The sequence below is a fragment of the Bombus affinis genome, chromosome 10, assembly GCF_024516045.1.
Source record: "Bombus affinis isolate iyBomAffi1 chromosome 10, iyBomAffi1.2, whole genome shotgun sequence".
NCBI classification, from domain to species: Eukaryota; Metazoa; Arthropoda; class Insecta; order Hymenoptera; family Apidae; genus Bombus; species Bombus affinis.
The window spans coordinates 10,256,296-10,275,792 of NC_066353.1; the positions used below are offsets into that span (position 1 = coordinate 10,256,296).

Below are 19,497 nucleotides of genomic sequence, written 5' to 3' on the forward strand. Positions count from 1 at the left end.
TTTTCCCCCGTTACCCTCTCTGTCCCCACCTAAATTCTCCCTTTTCCCCTTGTACACCGACGTCTTCTATATTCCCCTTGGAGGACCCTTTCCTCCTGGCCCGAATTACGTCGCTCCTCCTTGCTTTCCTTCCATCGGCTGATCCACCCTGGAGGGGTAAAAGCCGCTCTCGTTCGTTCCCTTCGTCTCGGATCGCTCGTTTCCACGGCCGTCCCAGTTATTAAACTACCCACCCCACGATTTTATGGAATCACGTGGATCGCATTGCCATTCGAAATTACGTTGATAACAGCGGCCAAGTAATTATATTCGGTCGCATTCGTACGCTTACGATCCGGTTTACGTAATCGTTTAAAAAACCTAACCGGCTTTAAGAAACAACACGCGGCGTTGGAAACGCGCGTAAATTCAAAGGCGTCGTTCAAGATTCTTGGAAATATCGTTTTCCTAAGAGCGACCCGCTCTTAGCCTCGAACGATACAATCGAACGAAGATAGTTTCCACCAAGGTCGACAACAGATCCATTAATTTTTATACGCCCGGAAACCATTTACCGATCCCACGCTAGGTCTTGGCCACGCTTCATTGATACCGATATTTACGAGCCGTGCAACTATTAATTATCTTTAAACACTGCCTTAACCTACCCCAACCGTCATTACCGCGTGGAACAAAGAGCCGCCACGCTCGCAAGTCCACACTTTCGTCCGGGCATGAATGACGAACCGAATTCGATGCTATTTCGTACTCGCATGATAGGACGACGATATATAATTTTCGAATTACTGAAGTCGATCTACGAGTAAATTCTACGTACGATCAGATTCTGCGAAAACGCTGCGAAAGCTCGTCGATATTTCGTTTCTTCGTCGGTTCGTCCGATTTGCGTCGTGTCGATTGATATATTTTTATCGAGTCCGCGAGTAATAAGCTAGTAAGGTAGGTGCGACGATTTCTTTGTCTGGTAAAGGGAAAATAAGTCGCAAACTGTGGAAGACGGTTCCAGGAAGCTGATGTGGATTTATGCTCGATGAAGAGGATAATCGATTGATCATTTAACGAATTAGTCGATGGAGGCTAAGAGGGAAGAAAAAGTGTGCGACAAACGACGCTAGAGCTTTTACGTGCTGACCCGATCATGCGACTCTCGACGATATATTATGGAAAATACATGTTACGGTTTTTATTATTAATTCGCGAGAATTGTCTATGTTCCGGCAGATTATTCGCCTCTATATGCATTATTTGTATATCACTTTGGTTCGAACATCGATGTTATCGAGGAACAACGATGCCTGGCTTGAGTATTCTTATTAAATCGATAAATCAAATTATACTTTTTCCTGTTTGTCTGAAACTTTATTCGACGATGAACATCGGAAAAGTCGTTTCGTCTAAGCATACACGAACGATTGGATTTTTATTTGTTGCGTCGAAAAGAACGGTATTTCTATCGCTCGTTAAGTTACCCTCTGTAATAAAAATTCATAGTGAAACCACGCGACCACATAGCACGCTCAAAATTCAAGTTCGACCCGGTGTTCTAACTGGCTGTCCACTTGTTTATAATGGATCAACGTTTCTTCGGTTATGTGACCACTCCCCTCGCGGTGTTCCCTTCTCTTTTTCTCCTTTTTTTTTCTCTTTCTTCGAACCCCCTTGGCGTAATTCGGTGATTCGTAATCATCGTTTGTTTTCTTCCGGAAGAACATGACGCAAGTTGTACAGGTGTGCCATTCAGATCAAATGCCAGTAGAACTCGTCTCGATATACTACACGGCATTGGCCGCGGAATGACCGAATTTAAACTCGCTAAGGATAAATGTATATTCCTTTTATCGTTGCGAGGAATGTACGAAACGAAAGACCATAGATCGATATTTAGTTTGACGTGATCTAGATGTAGAAGAAACCGAGTGATTCTAAACGGACATTTTTTTTTTACAAATGGTATTTTATAACGTACGAGGGACGTACTAGGATTGCTTTCGATTCTGACAGAGCATAACGAAACTCAATTATGGTAGGTGTTTGAACGCATCAGAAATTCAAGTGCCATCCGGCCATAGAGTTCTGTGAATGATAAATCTAGTTCAAGGATAACACCCTCGTCATTGCCAAAGATAATGAGGATGAAACGTGAGCGCAGAAAAGCCAGGAATATCCGTGGTCGACCTGCACCCATATACCTGCAGGCATGCACAAAAGAAAGGCGAATCCTTCCTTCCTACCTGGCCGAACAAAGCGAGACCTCCGTAACGGAATCAATCCTGTAGTTCTATGGAGAACCAGGAATCCGTACTTCCAACGTTCGGTAAAACTCTATGCATAGATTCGTCGAAGGCTCGACGACTGTACTTTGCCGATTCGAAGGTTAATGAATCGTGAGTGAAATGCACGTGAAATAACGTACAGAGCGGTGTCTTTTAGAACTTGGCGGTGGTTGGGCACTTGTAATCTCCCCCTTTTCGACTCACAACTTGATCAGAGAAGCACTCTTGACTTTGTAGAGGCAAAGGGTGAAGCGTTACGTTTCTTATTTATCTGGCAAGTCGATGGTACGAAACGATATATTTCAAATGAAAATTTTCCGAAATCTAGCACGGTAATTTATTGTTAAATTTATGTTTATATATTTCAAACTGTCTACGTTACGATCGTTCAGGTTTTCCATGAAACAGGAAAAATTGTATTCGTACGATATAATAGACCGTAGGGTACGTATTTAGAAGTATGGATAATCGAATACCGAAGGAAAGTCGTGGAAACTCGGTATACGCGATGACTCGATTTTTATCTCATACGACACTTTTACGTTGTTCGCGTTCGCAGCACACTTCGCAGAAGTGCCATAAATTAGGTAGCAGGAGAATGGAGCGAGAAATGGAAAAACAACTTTTAGTGTTTACCGGCATCCATCAGATGGCGACTCTGTACACGAGCAACGTGGTACGCCAGTCGTGTGAAAATACGAGAAATGTACGTGTTTAATAGATAGTTGAATGAAATCTATCGCGAGTATTGTTTTTTGTCGAAAGCGAAGAGAAAGGTACGTTGAACGCGACGATGGAAAAAACGACGAGCAGCAAGATGGCATTCGTGCGAAGAAAATGTACCAGCTTTGATATACCCACGCAGGATAGTCGAGGAGAACGTTTTCCTATTCACCCTTCTCTGTCGAGTCTCACACGCCGGTACGATGGTCTATGTCTTTGGTGGGGACGAACAGTAAGGCTTCCCCTTGATCGGGAGAGGGAGGAACAGTTGGTGGAGGGGAGGAAACCCGGTGAATGGTGGGGGTATATTGGGCGCGGCCTAGGACGGCCGCGCACCGCGTTGTTATAAAAATAATATCAGTGTACGACCGCGCTTTCTCGCCAGATATCCCGGCCAATATAACCGCCGTCAGCGTAGCACGCTGCTGTTAGTCGTGTGTGTGTTTTTCTTCCGATTCGACATTCGTGTGCGTTCGCGCTTTTCGATAGGTGTGCGTTAAACTCGGACGAGAATCTGCCTGTCTCGACGCGCATTTATACCCCATTGATCGTCGCGTATTCGTCGTGATCGCAAGCAGCGCTGATCGAAACGCTCGGCAAAAACGGAGAAAGGGGTAGTAGAGAACGAAAGGGAGGGAAAGATAGAGTAAGAGAAAGAGGGAGAGAGAGAGAGAGAGAGAGAGAGAGAAAGAAAGAGAAAGAAAGAATCATCGGAGAACAGAGAAAGGACGACGCACCCACGTATACGTGCACTGAGTTAAGGCCAGTGTCATTTACGAATATACTAAAACGCAGTCGCACGGTAAAGAGGCCGGGTGTCGTGTCACTTCGTATTCGGTAGAGTAAAACGGCGTATCGGTACACCACCTTTGTAACACGACCGATTAATCCACGTGCGTCTTCGACGTATACGTACATGTATATAAGTGTTACGTACAAAGAGAGGATCAACGTAATTGCGAGAGGAGGACGTATCTTTTTTTTTCTACCGGCGTTACTAACCCGTTGTGTCATCGCGTAAAACGGTGTCCATCATTCTTCTTGTTCTTCTTCTTCTTCGAGAGCAGTAGCGGGAACCGGATAACGCACAGTCCCGAGATCGTACTGATCAACCAATCACGTACGAGCACTAGACTGTCTGTTCAGTTTAGTTGGTAAAAGTGCTCGCGCGTCTTCGATACGTGGAGGGATTTCTCCGTTAGTTAGAAGGAGAGAAGGAGAGGCGGCAGCGTGCGCAAGGAAGAAGGAGAAAGCGGTGGTAAGGGAATCGAGGGGAAGGGGTACGGTAGTAGAAAGCCGCCGGAGCAAGGAGGAAAGTACGGAAACTACTCCACCCGCAAGAGTTTCTTTTCGGCCGTCGTTGAGAGAACAAGAGATCAACGGCGAGACTCGTTCTATCATTTGAAAGGAAATTATTGTTAGCAGTGTGCCGCGTGGATTGTCTTTAAATCGTTATTTCGTTTTTCCTTTTTGTTTGCCACGCTGTCTCGCGAGGCCTTTAATAATCGTTACCGATTATCGTGTGCCACGCGTGGTCGTCTTGTGTCATCATTGTGAAAAGGGTGAAGGAAGAAAGACACCGATATCGCGTGTTCAAGGAAAGAGACGAAGCGTGTGCCGGAGAATCTGGAAAAAAGAGGGAGAAGGAACACGCGTGGAGGAGTACGGAATTAAGGAGGCGAGAGAGGACGCTGCTATACGGAGAACCGAGAGAAAGAGTTTATACGTGGTGTCTTGGCCGTGTATACGCGCTGTGCGTCTTTTCGTTTTCCTTTTTCTTGCTCTCCTCTCTTTCATTCGTGCTCGTTCTGTCGCGCGAACGAGAAATCAGCCAGTGTTTAGTGCCAGTGTTTGTCTACCTCAGTCGATTAGCGGTAGCTAACGGCGAAAAGCTGCATTATAAAAGATATTTAGAAGAAAAGATAAATTTATATATATATACATAATATATAATATAATATATATTATATCGAACAGTGCTAAATACAACTTCGAGTATTGTTGTAAATAATTCGTCGGTTTTTGTGTGAAATTGGCAACGAACATTAACAACAACAGAAAATCATGTCCCTGGATAAGTTTGCAGACGGTAGCGTTTTGGTAAAGGATGTGGAGTGTTTAGAAATGGAGGAGAAAAACGGCGATGCCACGAGGTAAATTAGTCATCCTCTATTTACGAATCTCCGATACTTGTATCGCGTTTCCGGTGAGGTTAGAAATTCACCGATACCATTCGCCGATCACACCGCGTATCTAACCATTTCGCGCCTTTTCTTCTCCCTACGATTCGCCTATTTGTTCCATTTATTTTTACCTCGCGTTTTTCCCTATATCCTCGCTATACGTTTAACAGCTTTATTCCTTCGATACGTTTTAACGTCCTATCCAACCAACGAAATCTTTCTTCTAGTCTAGTCTAGATCACTTACAAACGCACGCACGTATCGTTACAACTGCTACAATAACAAGAAACAGCCGTGCATCGTTGGAAAAGATTTTCGTTTGGTATATGGAAAAATTTACGGGTACGTTGGTGTTACAAGCTTGCTTTCGGCAATAGGTTGATAATAACAAACATGAACGATATTAGGGCTCACCTAACGATTCTCTGTATCAACAGATCATCCACAAACACTCGATATATATATATACACGCAGGCACATAAGCACACAACGAAAGTAACTTTTCAAAGACGATGAAATATTAACGGTATTACATGGATACTGTGTTCCACGAAATTTATCGTGCCTGACGCGAGAAATTTTTCATTTATTCCACTGCGTGTCGTTGTTACATAAGATTTTAAAATCACGTTTAATGCTTTGGTAATTAAATTACGTAATGGCCATTTTTTTCTTTAAGCTTGTTCGATCGTCTAACGTACGTTACTCTTCTAGTCTGATCGTCCCGTAGATAACCATGTAATTCGTCGCAGATATTTCCTTCGTGATCTATCCGAGCCATTGGTTCACCGTATCGTAATCCATCCCACTGACTAACTAAACATCGAACATTGACTTCCGGTATATACTTTATTTCGCGCGTGACAAGTATAAAATTACGTGAATTCGTTTGGCAAGTCCATCGGCCATGAATAAAAAGAAAATGTAGATTTCTGTTACGTTCTTGGAAGCGAGGATTTTAAAACGGAAATTCGGCGCTCGCTCGCCGTGTTAGTTTTATCAAAGTCGAAGCTTTCGTAATAGCTGATTCATTTCGTGAAATCTTTCGGCATTGGTGGTGGTACGTGTCGTTAGAAGCTAACCATTCTGTCCAGCCAGTTGTTTTTCTAGAACTTTATGTGGAACGATACTAGCGAGCCGAGTAATAACTTTTCAAGTAGCCGAAACGCGTGTTAATAGGCCTTGAATATAGGCTCGATTCTTTGTCCTTAACGGAACGGAATACGCTTTTCTTTATTACTTATTTAACTTCCTGGTTACACGTTGTGTAACTATGGTACTTTTGTTTTTTCCTTTTGGTAAGCTGGCCGTGGCCTTGATATCGCACGTGGCACAACTTTGCCATCGTCCCTGAAATTCGGCTGGTGTTTCGGCGTCAACAAGGCGGGAAATGAAAATTCTACGTTAACGCTTATTTAACTTGGCCGAGAAACGTCTCAACCGTTGTAATTAATTCACTTGCTTGTCCGCGATATACCAATGACGATATGCTTACAACATTCGTCGCACGGCAATAGCAATTCCGTTTGTCGTAGTTCCGAAATATTCGCCGTACAGACGAAATGTCTAAAATGCCGTTTAAAACGCATCTCGAACGATTTAAGAATTCTCGGTTTGCATATTTCGCGGAAAAATATTCGATTCCGTGATGAAAAAAAAAAAAAAATCATTTAAAAAATTACGCCAAGCACGCGTGTCGTTACAACGAAGAGATTATGTTACGCGAAGAAACAGATTTTTATCGAACTTTAATGAAATCGGTAATCTAGCGGAAATTTGAGATTCGATAATCCCGAATAAATGAATCGTGGACGCGAGTTCGAAGATATGATGGCCGAAACGAAACGCAACGTTATAATAGTGATTCACTGGAAAGAGGCGCACGATAAAGGTCGGCCGAAAAAAATGTCCACGTGGGCACTCGTAGTAGATACAGGCGTTTACGTGTCACGGTAATGCCAACGTACGGTGGCGTAAAAATAGAGAGTGGCCACCGACAAAGATATTTTACATGAAACGATGAAACGCTATTATGATCAATTATATACCGGAACCCAGAGATTTTCTTCTGCCATCATAAATAATCCGGAATAAAAGTATATATGACCGTGTTGTGACTAGTTTTTTTTTTTTTTTTTTTTTTTTCGAGGTCAATGCAAACAGTATGAAAATATGGCACACGAAGGGAGTTGAAATAGTTCTAGCAATGGCCCCGTCCGCTTCACAGCCAAAACTAAATCAGGAAAATTGAAAATATTTTAGGAAGGTAGTAGCATCGATTATATTTAGGAATTCCTCTTTTCTAGAATTAAAGTAGAAAATTGTATTTTTCGAAAAAAAAATGTCTATTTCGCGATACGGTAACGATGCGATATTATCGATAATGGAAACGTAGAGGTTAGGTGCAGTAAAGTAATATTTGGCCTGTTGGATATTCGGCGATAGTTACGAAGTTACGGAGACGATTTACATATTGCGTGGAACAGAATTTGCGTCGAATACACCAAACTCGAATTTCGCTGTAGCGATGCAGGACACGTTAATACACCGGCATATTCTCGAAGACACGTGGAATTCCAGCATTCGATTTGTACTTACTTAAAACTTTCCACACACAGAGCGAGAGGTGCCTGAGTTTCGTGCTACTTCGTGCTTCTGCCATTTCTCAATCTCGTACCTACAACGAGCATCGTCATCGTCGGTGTATCGTTACGAATATAATTCGATCTTTTGTCTTTGGCTGTTCGTGCTTTTTCCGTAATAGATTTCTACTACTCTTTGAGATACTTTTTAATTCTACGAGAATCTTCGAGATGGAATAATTTCCCGAAAGAAAAGTAAATGTTCGTTTTGTATTTGTTCTAAACATCTTTCGCTCGTTTAGTAATCGTCGATCGCCTGTAATCGAATTTCGGTAAGATTTTCTTTAGAATCTTCGATCGTGTTTTAGTTTTAACGTTGGCAGCATTGCCGTGACATGCTACACGCCATAAACACGTTATACCGACGTTCGTAGCTTAATTGTAACCTACTAGACAGCGTTGCTCTTCGACACGATCGATTCATTTTCGAGTGAAATCGTACGAAATCTGTGGACGATCGTCACGGATTTTGCGAAATGTTCTTCTAAATAATTAAGCGGTGATTCTAATTCGGATATAATTAAACCTAAATAGATAGAATTTGTAGAGAATAGCGACGAGCAACGAATTGACGGCATAACTTATTACACAATTTTAATATTAATACAATCTAATGTACGATATACAAATATAGCCAGATCAATGCTTAACCAATGACGGTGGAATATGATCTATCGATGAATCGACGAATAGATCGAAGCGTGTAAAAGGAAACGTTCGACACTTTGATAAACGATATTGCGTGTCCCCACGAAACGCGCGCGAGCGTTGTACGTGGCTCTATCTTTTGGTGGAAACGCGCATCAAACTTTTTCCTCATCGGTAACGTAGGTGTCTATATATGCGAAGTTTGAGCGGAAAACTCAAACGGATCGAACGATACGTCGTAAATAGAAGTTTATCCGAATGCGTTTTTAATTTCTATTTCACTTAACGATTAACGTAACGATCATCGAATAAAACTGCAATTTCCAAGGACGTACTTGCGGAGAAAGTGGCAACGAAGATAAATTGCAGTAATTGACAGAAAAGTTATTTTCAAGATAGTTATCTTTGTTCCAAACGAATATTTACAAAAGACGTTTGTGACGGTTCACAAAAGCTTTTCCCTTCTTTTCGTGCGTTCACAATAGGCAAATACAGGGACCGTGGAGATAGGATCGCGTTTGGGTCAGCCATCCGTCGATTTCTCAAAGGTTTTCATTTGTCTACGTCAAAATTTCTGTTCGGGAAATCTCGAACAAAAGGTTCAGGTATATCTTGTCCGCATTGTTAGGGCCGCATCTGCGTCCGTTTGATCGTGTTTCGAAAGGTCCGGGCCGATTTCTAGGAAGGTTGAAATTAGTTCCTTAATATTTTTCTCTACCTGAGTTTTAAGTCCTTGAATACGCTCAAAGACCGAGTATTCCACCTATTGATCCGTGTTGCGATGTCAGCCGTTTCCAAAGAACATTCTTTTCCTATTCCCAAATGTTATTTCCTTTGTAGTTTCCATCTGTTCCCTTCTTTCCCAAATCTCGGCGTTTTCAGAAAAACCCACGTTCCAAGAAAATGACCTGCGAGGTCCGCTAACTCGCCGGTCGTTCCATCCACGTTCCTTTTTGACCGTAGTAATGCGTATTCGCCTTAACGAACGATGCTTTGCAGCAAAGAAAATTCGGCGTTTCTTGCAGACGATTTTTAATTCGAGCAAATTTCAGAAAATTTTAATTACGGAAATACGCGGAAATGAGCTAATGGGAACTCGTCGAATCTGCAATTTTCTCTACGAAACTGCATCGAAGAAATAAAATTTCGATCTAATTATCGAGCCATCGCGTCCAAGGTATCCCGTGTGCGATCTAATTTAAAATCCCCGCACGAAATAGTTCGATCGATAAGCTTATTTTCGTTGATTCTCCGCGCGTAAAACACCGCGTTACAATAGCGAAACGCTAGCGTTTTTATCGCGGACATCTCCCGTTTGAGCAACGAAACGCTGCGAGATTCCCAGCGAACGGAATCGGTGAACGAAACGCGCGATAAATCGTACGCCTGGTTTCCACGTAACTCGTTCGTTCCCTTTAACGGGAGACTAATTTTCCGATGTTACGCGAAAATCGGTAGAACCTCGGCTTTTCTACTGGAAGGAAGAGCCGAGACGAAGAATTCGTAGCGTAGAAATGGCTGGCGGTTTCCATAGGGTAGACGGCCGCCATTTGCAAACCAGCCTTCACTGCTACGCACATTCATTAGCATACAAGTTGATACCAGTTGAACCACCATAATATTACGACATCTTTCACCACGTTCGACAACGTTTATTTTCTCCATTAACGGATTTTAACGTAGATTTTAAGGTTCACGCTTTCTTGCTGCTTCGGCTATTTCTTTTTCTCTTCTTTTCTTTTTTTTTTTTTTCTCTTCCCAGCTCTATATTACGTCGAATTTCAGAAAATTTCACTTATGGTCTTGGTTATCTATATAAAAAAAAAAAGAGGGAAGAATTTAATATGCGCGAAACTTAAGGCGTAAATTACGATTCGTCCAACTTGATAAAAACGATTCGTGTGTTTCGCTCGACCGCATCTTTGGATAAAGCAATTTATGGTATTTATGGTAGAAAAATGGTAACACCGCTGAATATGTCGGCTAATTACAGGGGAGGGTTATTTCTAAAATTTCCTTTTTATTGCTTAATTTGTACTTTACAATTTGTCCAACTGGACGTTCGCTAAATTTTTCGAACTTAATTGCTAGATAACACGTGATGGCTATTCCCAGCGGGATGCCATGTTGCAGTTTGACTATTTTATTTCTTTAGCGAGGTCGGCGGTGTTTTCCTTTTAGTCTTCTTTCTACGAGACTTTTGCTCGCTTCAGCAGCCAACTAACTTCGATGTGTCGCCTTTCTGTCCTTGTATCGCTCGAAAATTTGAAGGAATTTCGTGTGGCGATAAAGAGCGTCGAGAAATTTAGTTGCCGCGAACGAATACGCAACGAGCGTGTACGATTTTATCTGGTCGAACATCGCGATATTCTAAAATGTTTACCGTGAAAACTCGAGCGTTATCGATCGGCAGGAAAAAAAATGAGGTACGCGAGAGCCGAAGCACATCCGCTAATTCGAAATTGGAGCATCGCGCTCGCCTTTAAATAGCGTTCTCCGATCGATGTGATCGATGCGTTTATTATTTTCCAAAGAATTACATAATAATAGGTACGTACTTACGTAAGTCAGTTAACGAGTTGGTTCGACGTATTATCTTAAAGCGCGGTGAATTTATTTCGCGAGCGGTGTCCTCGTTTAGGAAGACGCATTCGCCGACTACAAATCGGAGTAGCGCGCGTTAGCCTCGCGATAATTGTGGAATTCTCCCGGGTCAGCTCGTTCGCAGTTGTTTGCACTTTCTCTTGGTGTGCGTCGCGAGCTCGCCGAACGATCGTACACCTCGTGAAACGTCGTTAAAAAGAACGAGAGAGAGAGAGAGAGAGAGAGAAAAAAAGAAGAGAAGAGGAAGAAAGAGAAACGATCGGTAGGTCGCGTCGTTTCTTCGGGCTAGTCTTTCGTCTTTCGTCATCGCGTTCGTTCTGAGAACAGCAAACGAATCCGTAAAGAAGCTGCTCGTACCAGAGTCAGCGGTTTCTTCCGGTGTTAATGGTCCTCTTATCTCACCTCGACGCGAATAAACGACGAAGGATGCACTTAATTCTCACTGCGCGTTAAAGCCACCGCGTTTCGACCCCGTGGATTTTAACTATCGCGAGTTTTAACTAGCTTCGCCGGCACTGCCACGGATCAGCGTCAACGTAGATTCTTACGCGCCGCTATCGTCGATCGATCGAGACGTTGACACCGGCGTATCGCGTTAGATAAACGCGGACGGAAAATTCGGAATCTCGGTAAAAAGAAAGTCGACGATCGAAAAGGTGGACGCGCCTGGAGAGTTAAGGTCCCGGAGGCTTCGGCGAGCCAGATCATCCACGTCAAAATTATAATTGCCGTGAAACAGCCGAGATAAGGGTGTCGTGATACGAAGTAATAACGTGTAATTACGATACGCTGGTACGCGCATAACGTATAATACAAAATTCATTTACATGCCACCCAGACTCTTTCTTAACGCGATTATAGTTAATACGCCGAAATTAAGATCTCTCGTCGTATCATTATTCGTTTGGCGCGTACGTTGCAGCCAGATGTACGTTAATCGACTACTCACCGCGACGCTGCTTCGTCGAAAATATCGCGTCGTCGATGAAACCGAACCGTTAGCCGACACAAACGTTACCACCGTAATTCTCGATACACCGTTTGCCCCGTAATTGTTTGGAAGTAGGAAAAAAAAAAAGAAAAAAGAAAAAGAAGCCAATGGAATCGCAGAACCTCGAGCGTGTATCAAGTGGTATTTGTCAGCGACGTACACGCCGCACGATACGTTTTTCCGCGAGTCCGCAGGTAACACACGCAACGAGTCGCCGCACCGGCCACTCGTTGGTTAGACCAACGCGGAGTTTACGTTTTGATTGGTCTCGTCTTTTTCGTTTCTCGTTCTGGTGCTCGTGAACGAAGGTCACGCGAACTTACGTACAGAGCCGCGTATCTGCCTCGGAGGATCGAGGTGGGAGCATCACTTATTCAACGTTACCGCTTCCACGTTGAGTCTTTGGTTGGTTTACGTGCGCGTCTCGGGACGTCGTAAAGAAGCAAACACCGGTATACAGCGATGAAAAACAACAAAGAAGAAGCTACGTATAGCCGGCTATCTGGTGCGTCGTGTCCTATAGGCTCGCGTTCGCGTGGGTGGCTTTATCGTGGTCTCGTTGTCCGATTCAAGATTAATGGTAAACTGGCCGGAGGAAATGAAACTTCTCTCGGGTCGAATTCGAAACGACTGTTGTAGAATCGCGAGAGCCAACCGCGTCCGAGCTGTCGCGTTTAAGGCTACCGTTTATAGTTCGTCCAAGCTTACGAGAGACAGAGTCGCTGATAATTCCGTTATCCCCGATGAAACCGCGAACCCTTAAAAGCATTCTACCTGCCGCTTTTAGCTGCCGGACGGTATACAAATAGGAAAAAATCGTCTCTATTCGGTTAGCTTATCGATTCGCGAAAGCTCTTCTACGCTTTCGGATTCGAAATCCAATCTCGACAGCCGCTGTCCAATCACCACCGGTCAAGACGACGGGTTTCGTCTTTCTCGCGCGCAAACGTCGTCGTCCGTCGAAGCGAATCGCGAGAGACGACGGGGGAGCGATCGAGTGACGCTCGATGAAACAATACGCGCGGTGGGAAAAGAGGAAAGCGGAGAAGACTGCGAGAAAAGAAGGAGGCGCGAGTCAGGCCCCGTAGGAAATTTTAATTAAATTTCGTAATCCGCGGTTGAGACCGTCCCGCGCGTTCTAACGCGCTTTTGTCCGTGGAGCCCCGTGAAATCGTCTTCGTCGTCGTCTTCGTCGTCCTCGTAGTTCTTTGCTTTTCTGCGGCGCGGAATATGTCGACGTCGCGCACTCGCCTCTTTCCCGCTCTGTGCAGCATCGCGGAACGAATGTACCGGCGTGTAGTACATTTAATTAATCCCTGGCTGGTCTACCGGCGGCGCCGAGACGCCGTTTTTTCCCACCCTCGCGCGCCCCGCCTCAACCCGCCTCCCCCTCGCCCTTGGCTAAAATAGCCGCATTCCGTAAATTCGATTAAAACTATAATCGGCGCAATGCCGCTGGATAAAAGGAGATTGAAAGGAGAATGGGAGGATCGAGCGAAGAGATCGCGATGCAGGAAACAGTTCTCATTTATGTCCCGCTTTTTTTCCCTCCTCCCTGCACGCTGGTTATTTTGCATCAAGTGCGTGGCTATTATCTTTTTCTCTGCTTCGGTAGAAATTGAATTTTACGTTTAATGGATTTTTCCCGATTTTCCCAGGCTGTCGACCGATTCGGGAAATGAAGTCGACGCGGCTAACGTGCGCGTATCGAGGGTGATTTTTTTAAATTTCGCCGCACCATCCAACGACGTCGACAAGACGCGCGCCTACATTCCACTCGTTTTTCCACCAACTTTTCAGACGTTTCCGATCGAAGTTGGCCGAAACGTTCCATTACGAACATCTTTCATAGCGCTCCTTATTATCGCCGCGTTTCATTAAACATCCCGGAGGAAGAAGCGCGACGACCTCGTGCCCGCTTTCTTCCGATCGCCTTCGACCCAGGTAGAATCTGGGCTCTTCCGCTTCGAAGTCTCGCGAAACGACGATACCACCGGGGATATCGCGTTGCACGCGTAGGCTCGCGATTTAGTATCGTCGAGGTGCGGTATTTCCCCGTAGACTTTAGGCTCGGTCCGTCGAAACGGCTGCTGCCGGACCATCGTCGATCCTCGCCGATCGGTCTTTGGTCGTTGGTGGCAGATTCGCGTGAAATTTGCGCGAAACTTGGACGATGCCGCGACCTACAGGCGCGTATGCTTCGCCCACGCACCTTCCCAAAGTATTGATTACTTTCTGCCTGTGAGAAGGAAGGGACGGGAACGTGGGGCGGCAGAGAGGAGAAGGAAGAGGAAGCGGTAGAGGAGATGGAGAAGGTCGGAGGGAGTAGAATCGGAGTAGAAGGGGTTCTGTCTCTCTCTTCCTCCCTCGTTCCTTCCCCCTGCTCGCCCTGCCTGTCTCTCACCCTCTCTTTCGCACACACACACACGCATACACACACACACACACACACATATACGGACAGGCGCGCGTTTCACTCGCTCGCACGTATCCTTTCGTAGTTTCGCGCTCGCGCTCGTTTCTCCGCTTCTCTCCCTCTTCGTTACCTCGCTTCTGCTCCTATCCGAGAACCGCGCCTTCTTCTTTTCGCTGCCGCTTTCACGGATCATCTCGCTCCCGCCTTCGTTCGTCCTTTCATTTCGCCAGGAGCCACTACCATCGACACCGGCGACCATCTACTCGGACAGAAACGCGTGGCTCTCGTATCCGAACTCGTTAGGAAGAGCCGGTCGAGAGGATTGCGGCGATCGCGCGAAATCGATTGTTTTTCATGGGAAAATGTCTTGATTGGTCGCTCGTCCCGGCTCTCCTCTCTTCGTTCTACGCGTCGTCGAAACGCGAATCTCGATAGAGACGCGGCGACGAAAAATCGTTGCAGCTATTCTCAGGGGAATTCGTCGCCACCGCCGGGCGAGTAATCGACTCTTCTCGAACGTCCGAGAAGATCACCGTATTTTAATTATTCCGACGACGAAGCAACTCGATGTTCAAGCAGCGAGTAGAATTTTTACGCCAACCGGGCACGATCGGAGATAATTTCTCGAAACGTTACGCTTCGCTTGGATCGATCGAGACGGAGAGGATACGTCGGATTCGATCGAGAAAACGGAACGTATGGTGGTGCTCGTGGCTGGTCTACGATGGCTCGCGGTGGATCTCGTAGCCGGCCGTAATTCGAACGATTCCCGGGCAGGATGTAAGGAGAGTCGATCGACCGGCCGACCACAGCCAAGGACGTAAATCGGAGTCGTCGGGGCCCGGGATCGCCGCTGCTTTTCAAACGGGGCGAAACTCTTTAATTTCGCATCGCCATAAATAATTTGACCGCAGACCCGTGGCTTTCCTGGAAGCAGGCCTTGCTCTTTCCAGACGCCGACAACACCTCCTCCGTCTCGACCGCATAACTTGACATGTATCATACGCGCTGCCATTTTCGTTCGCCGATAGATCGCCGCGATCGGCTGCGTCGTTCTTCGTCCGCCGATCCAAATTCAAACAGCGATTCCGAACTAACACGCCTGAGAATAGTCGGCAGATACGAAACGTAGAAAGTCCGTTGTTGAAATCTCCGAGGAAGATTCGGCGTAAAATGCGCAATTTCTCGGCGATAATCGGCGGATCCGCGTTCCGAATCGATCGAATCTCTCGAACGTCGTCGCGCTAAAGAGGCAACGCGACTTGACGAGCGAGCGCGATCCGGCAATCGGCGTAAATCGCTGAAAGCGCGACTAATTATTACGAAAGAGATTCCGGTTGCGGTAAACGTTTGAAGCATTCGCTCGAACGTCTAAACTGGAATTATTAACGATGGAATGTCTAATCCGATCCGAGGGGCAGGGGGATAAATCGTCCGTGGAAATGTAGGTCAAAAGTGAACGTCGATCGACGCGACTCGTTAGAAGAGAGAGACCGTTGCCACGATATACGCGATCGCTAAAGATACCACGGCGGATCTGGGTCCATTTGCTTTTGAACTCTCTTGCGACTTTCCCAAATCCGGCACACGTGCATAATAGACAAGATCTGGTGACACGGATACCGAATCGCCCGATTACGATCGAATATAACCGCGTCCGATATATCGTCGTTAAATATTTCGCGCTTTTCCAAACGAAAGCTGCAAACGCGCTTCTTCTTGATCTGGCGATCTTACGAGAGAGATCGTAACGACGTCGCGTCCCTTGATATCCTTGCACCTAGTCGGAAAGACGAAGAACGCTTTGTTCGACCGGTCTTTATAGGTTTCTGGCTTCGTAGGATCCAGAGATGCCTGAGAAAACGGAGGTCGGTATTTGTCATGGAGCGGCGATGGTGAAACCGCGCGAAAATATTTTCACCGAGAGAAAGGAAGAAGCGTAAAGCGGACAGACGCGCGCGGACTGGCACGGAATGACGGACCCATCTTCGTTATCAGTGTACACGCCGTCAATTTTCGTAGGCGCGGATCGGGCAGCCGTGTAATCGCTTCGCGTAGTACTAACTTTCGTAGTCTCGCCGAATCGATCCGTGTTCGGTCGGTTTCAACGAACCGGCATGGCACCGGTACCGGCACCGGCTATCCGACGTACGCCGTAACCGCGCGCGTTCTCCTCCCACCGTTTCGTATCTCGAAGCGCGACCAAATCTCCCAACCGACGTCTCTAACGATCCACCTTCTCTTTCTTTGTTTCAGGTAAGACGCGTTCGCAGCGATTTCACGCCCTTGGATCTTTCGGAAAGATCGCGTCCGAGAGTCTGCAGCCGGCTCGAGAGACTCGCGTGACTCTCTCCGATCAACCCATTGACAGATTCTCCGTTTCTCCGTTGTATTATCCGCAAATTACGCGGGCCTAAGTATCGCTGTTTAACGTCGGACAGAGATTTTTCTCGTAATCGGTGTATACCGAAAATTGAATTTGTCGATGGGTTATTGTAAGAAGGAGAGAAAAGAAAGGAAAAAAAGGTATGGATGAGAGACGGAGGCGGGCTTGCTCGGTTTGCGGCAACAATTTCCAAGAGATACAGATCGGTGAGCGATGATCGCGCAGCGTCCTACTCTATTTTTTATAGCCTTTATTCGGTTGAAAGAGCCCGGCATTATGGTCGATCGAGGTAAGATTGCCAGCTGTAACGGGCATTATTCCGGGAATAGGAAAAGAGAAACGGTTCGCGAATTTATTAATCGATCGACTAGGACACGATGGATCTTAGACCGGACAGAGAACGTTTTTCGAAACTGGCAGCGCGCTACTACGATGCCCGGCCACCGCTTCCCACCTGTCGCGCTATTTCGATAGTTGCTTTCGACCAGTTTCCAACCATTCGAAACTTTAGCTTCCCCTATTCCTCTGTTTCGCTATTCGTCTACTTTCGCGCTCCTTGCTAAGGAGAACGTCGCTCCCTGTTATCCCCTTTCGCTTATCGTCGCAATTGTATCATTGGGATCCATCCCACGTCCACGATGTCTGGCATTGAACGCAATCGCGAAATTACGCGGTGGAACGCCAGTTGTACGAAAACTCCGTTTACACGAGCGAAATTTTAAGGTTGCCTGATTAAGCCAACTTTAGCGGAGTTGCTATTGTTCCAACTATCGCCGAGCGAGAGCGGTCGATTCGCTTACCTGTACGAACGTCTAACAGTAAGACGTAAACGGTGTAGAGGCACGCGTTACGCGACACGCTCTCACGCTTCGCTGTGGATACGAGTTTGCAACGTTGTTACGTAGCTGTTCGGCGAGCAAATGTTTCGCGGAATCCTGTTATACGAGCATGAACTCCTATTAACCGAACGAAAAGTCATAGATGGCGGGCAGAAGTAGGTGGACTCCTGTTACACCAACGACCCGGTTATACGAACCAACTTGTGTCTCTCGACAGCTTCGTATAAATCAAGTTCTAGATTTGTCGCGAGGACACGAGAGAAAGAAAAGGATACGCGATCGTTAGATTTTTATAATCGAGCGGCGAATAAAAAGTTCGGTGGACGTAGATTCGCTCGATTTCGACTTCGATCGCGATCGGATATCGTTGCTGCGGATCCACGTGGCTACTCGGCGAGTTAAAAGCCGCGGATGAACAACCGATATTTGCGCGGCCTCGACGGGATAAGGCTTGGAGGGGTGCGGAAAGAAGCATCGGGCGTGTCTTTCAAAACCAAGTCCTCTTTTATTATGGCAGAGCAAACAAATTCTTTCAATCGTGGCCTCTTCGCTATCGTCCTCCCTTTGAGATTAAACGTAGCCATCCAGTCGAGCTCTCCTGGTTCGATTCAGTTTTTTTCGAGTATTTAAGTACAGTCCGGGGCAAAAGTTCTCGCGAAAACTTACAGCCGACTTTTTCTTCCCTCTTCTCGTTTCTCTTTCTTTTCTTTTCGGAAACGCCACGCGCCATTTTCCGTCTCGTTATCCGTTCGTTCGATCGGAAAGCTGGACGCTGATCGTGACCGATCGTGCGTGAAAGTTGGAAAAGTTGGCGTGCAAGGGGTAACGAAATGGCAGAATAATAGAGCGGTGGAAAGATCGCGCGAGAGATGCGAACGTAAAAGTCGAAACATCGAGGCCAGGCAAGTTCGCGCGATGTAATTTGCATGAAACGAGCGTGCTTGGACGAAAGTTTCTCTCCTTTTCCTGGAAAGGAGCAAAGTTGACGCGAGGGGTAACGGAGAAGCGTGTTACGGGTACTCGACGCCGATCCGTCCGCGAATTTTCCGCTTCCGTGTTTCGACCGCGCGTTCCAACGCCCAGTGATATTTCCCCGGAGCGCGTTGTCCGCGTGTCGAGGTAAATCGGCATGTGCCCGTCGAACGCATCGATCGTCACGCAACCTTAAACGCCATCGGCCGAACCTGTAAGATTTCATCGGCTAAACGGCGAGGAGCGTGCGTGCAGGGTAGGATCGCGGTGGTGTATCGATGCCGAGGAACCTGGAGAAGAGAGAGAGAGAGAGAGAGAGCGTTTTTGCCGGCTTGTACCCTGGCCTTGAAATTTCCCTCTCGGTCTCCACCCTCGTGCCTCTCGCATCGCCTCATGGAGAAAATAAGCAAGGCCGGTGGTGGAGATAGGAGAAAGAGCGAGAGAGACGGAGCTCGCGGCGGAGCCGAGAGACGAAGCAGAAACGCGCGAGGGAACGGTGGAGGAAGAGAGACGGGCCGAGAGAGAAGATAGCAGTGCCCAGCGAGTGCGACCCTGCTCGCGATAAGTTTGCACAGAGAGCGAGAGTGCGTAGAAAGAGAAAGCAGAAACGGTTTGCTATGGAAAGGGAAAGAGAAAGGAGGTTCGGAGGGTGTACGGTCGAAGGGCGAAGAAGAGAAGGGAGAAAGGGAACAGCGGCTCGTGTATGCGGAGGATAGAGCGGTGGTTTGGGTCGTGGGGGTTGGCAGGGGAAGAGGGGCAGAATCACCGCGACGCCGGCTTCGGCGGAACCTTCGTAGTGGGAGTGGGCCGGGGGGTGGT

General features: G+C 46.4%; 1 protein-coding gene across 2 annotated transcripts in view; it reads left to right on the forward strand.

Moving 5' to 3' along the window:
• LOC126921042 (insulin-like growth factor 2 mRNA-binding protein 1) overlaps positions 1-19,497 on the forward strand; it is an 84,953-nt gene that overhangs the window by 23,570 nt on the left and 41,886 nt on the right. The window contains exon 1 of one of the 2 annotated variants that reach the window (XM_050732206.1): positions 3,330-5,149. The exons of the other annotated variant lie outside the window; for it this stretch is intronic. Within the exon in view, the coding sequence (XP_050588163.1) occupies positions 5,061-5,149 (89 nt within the window). The 5' untranslated portion in view covers positions 3,330-5,060. Of the gene's footprint in view, positions 1-3,329; positions 5,150-19,497 lie in introns of those variants that run through there. 2 annotated transcript variants of the gene reach the window in all.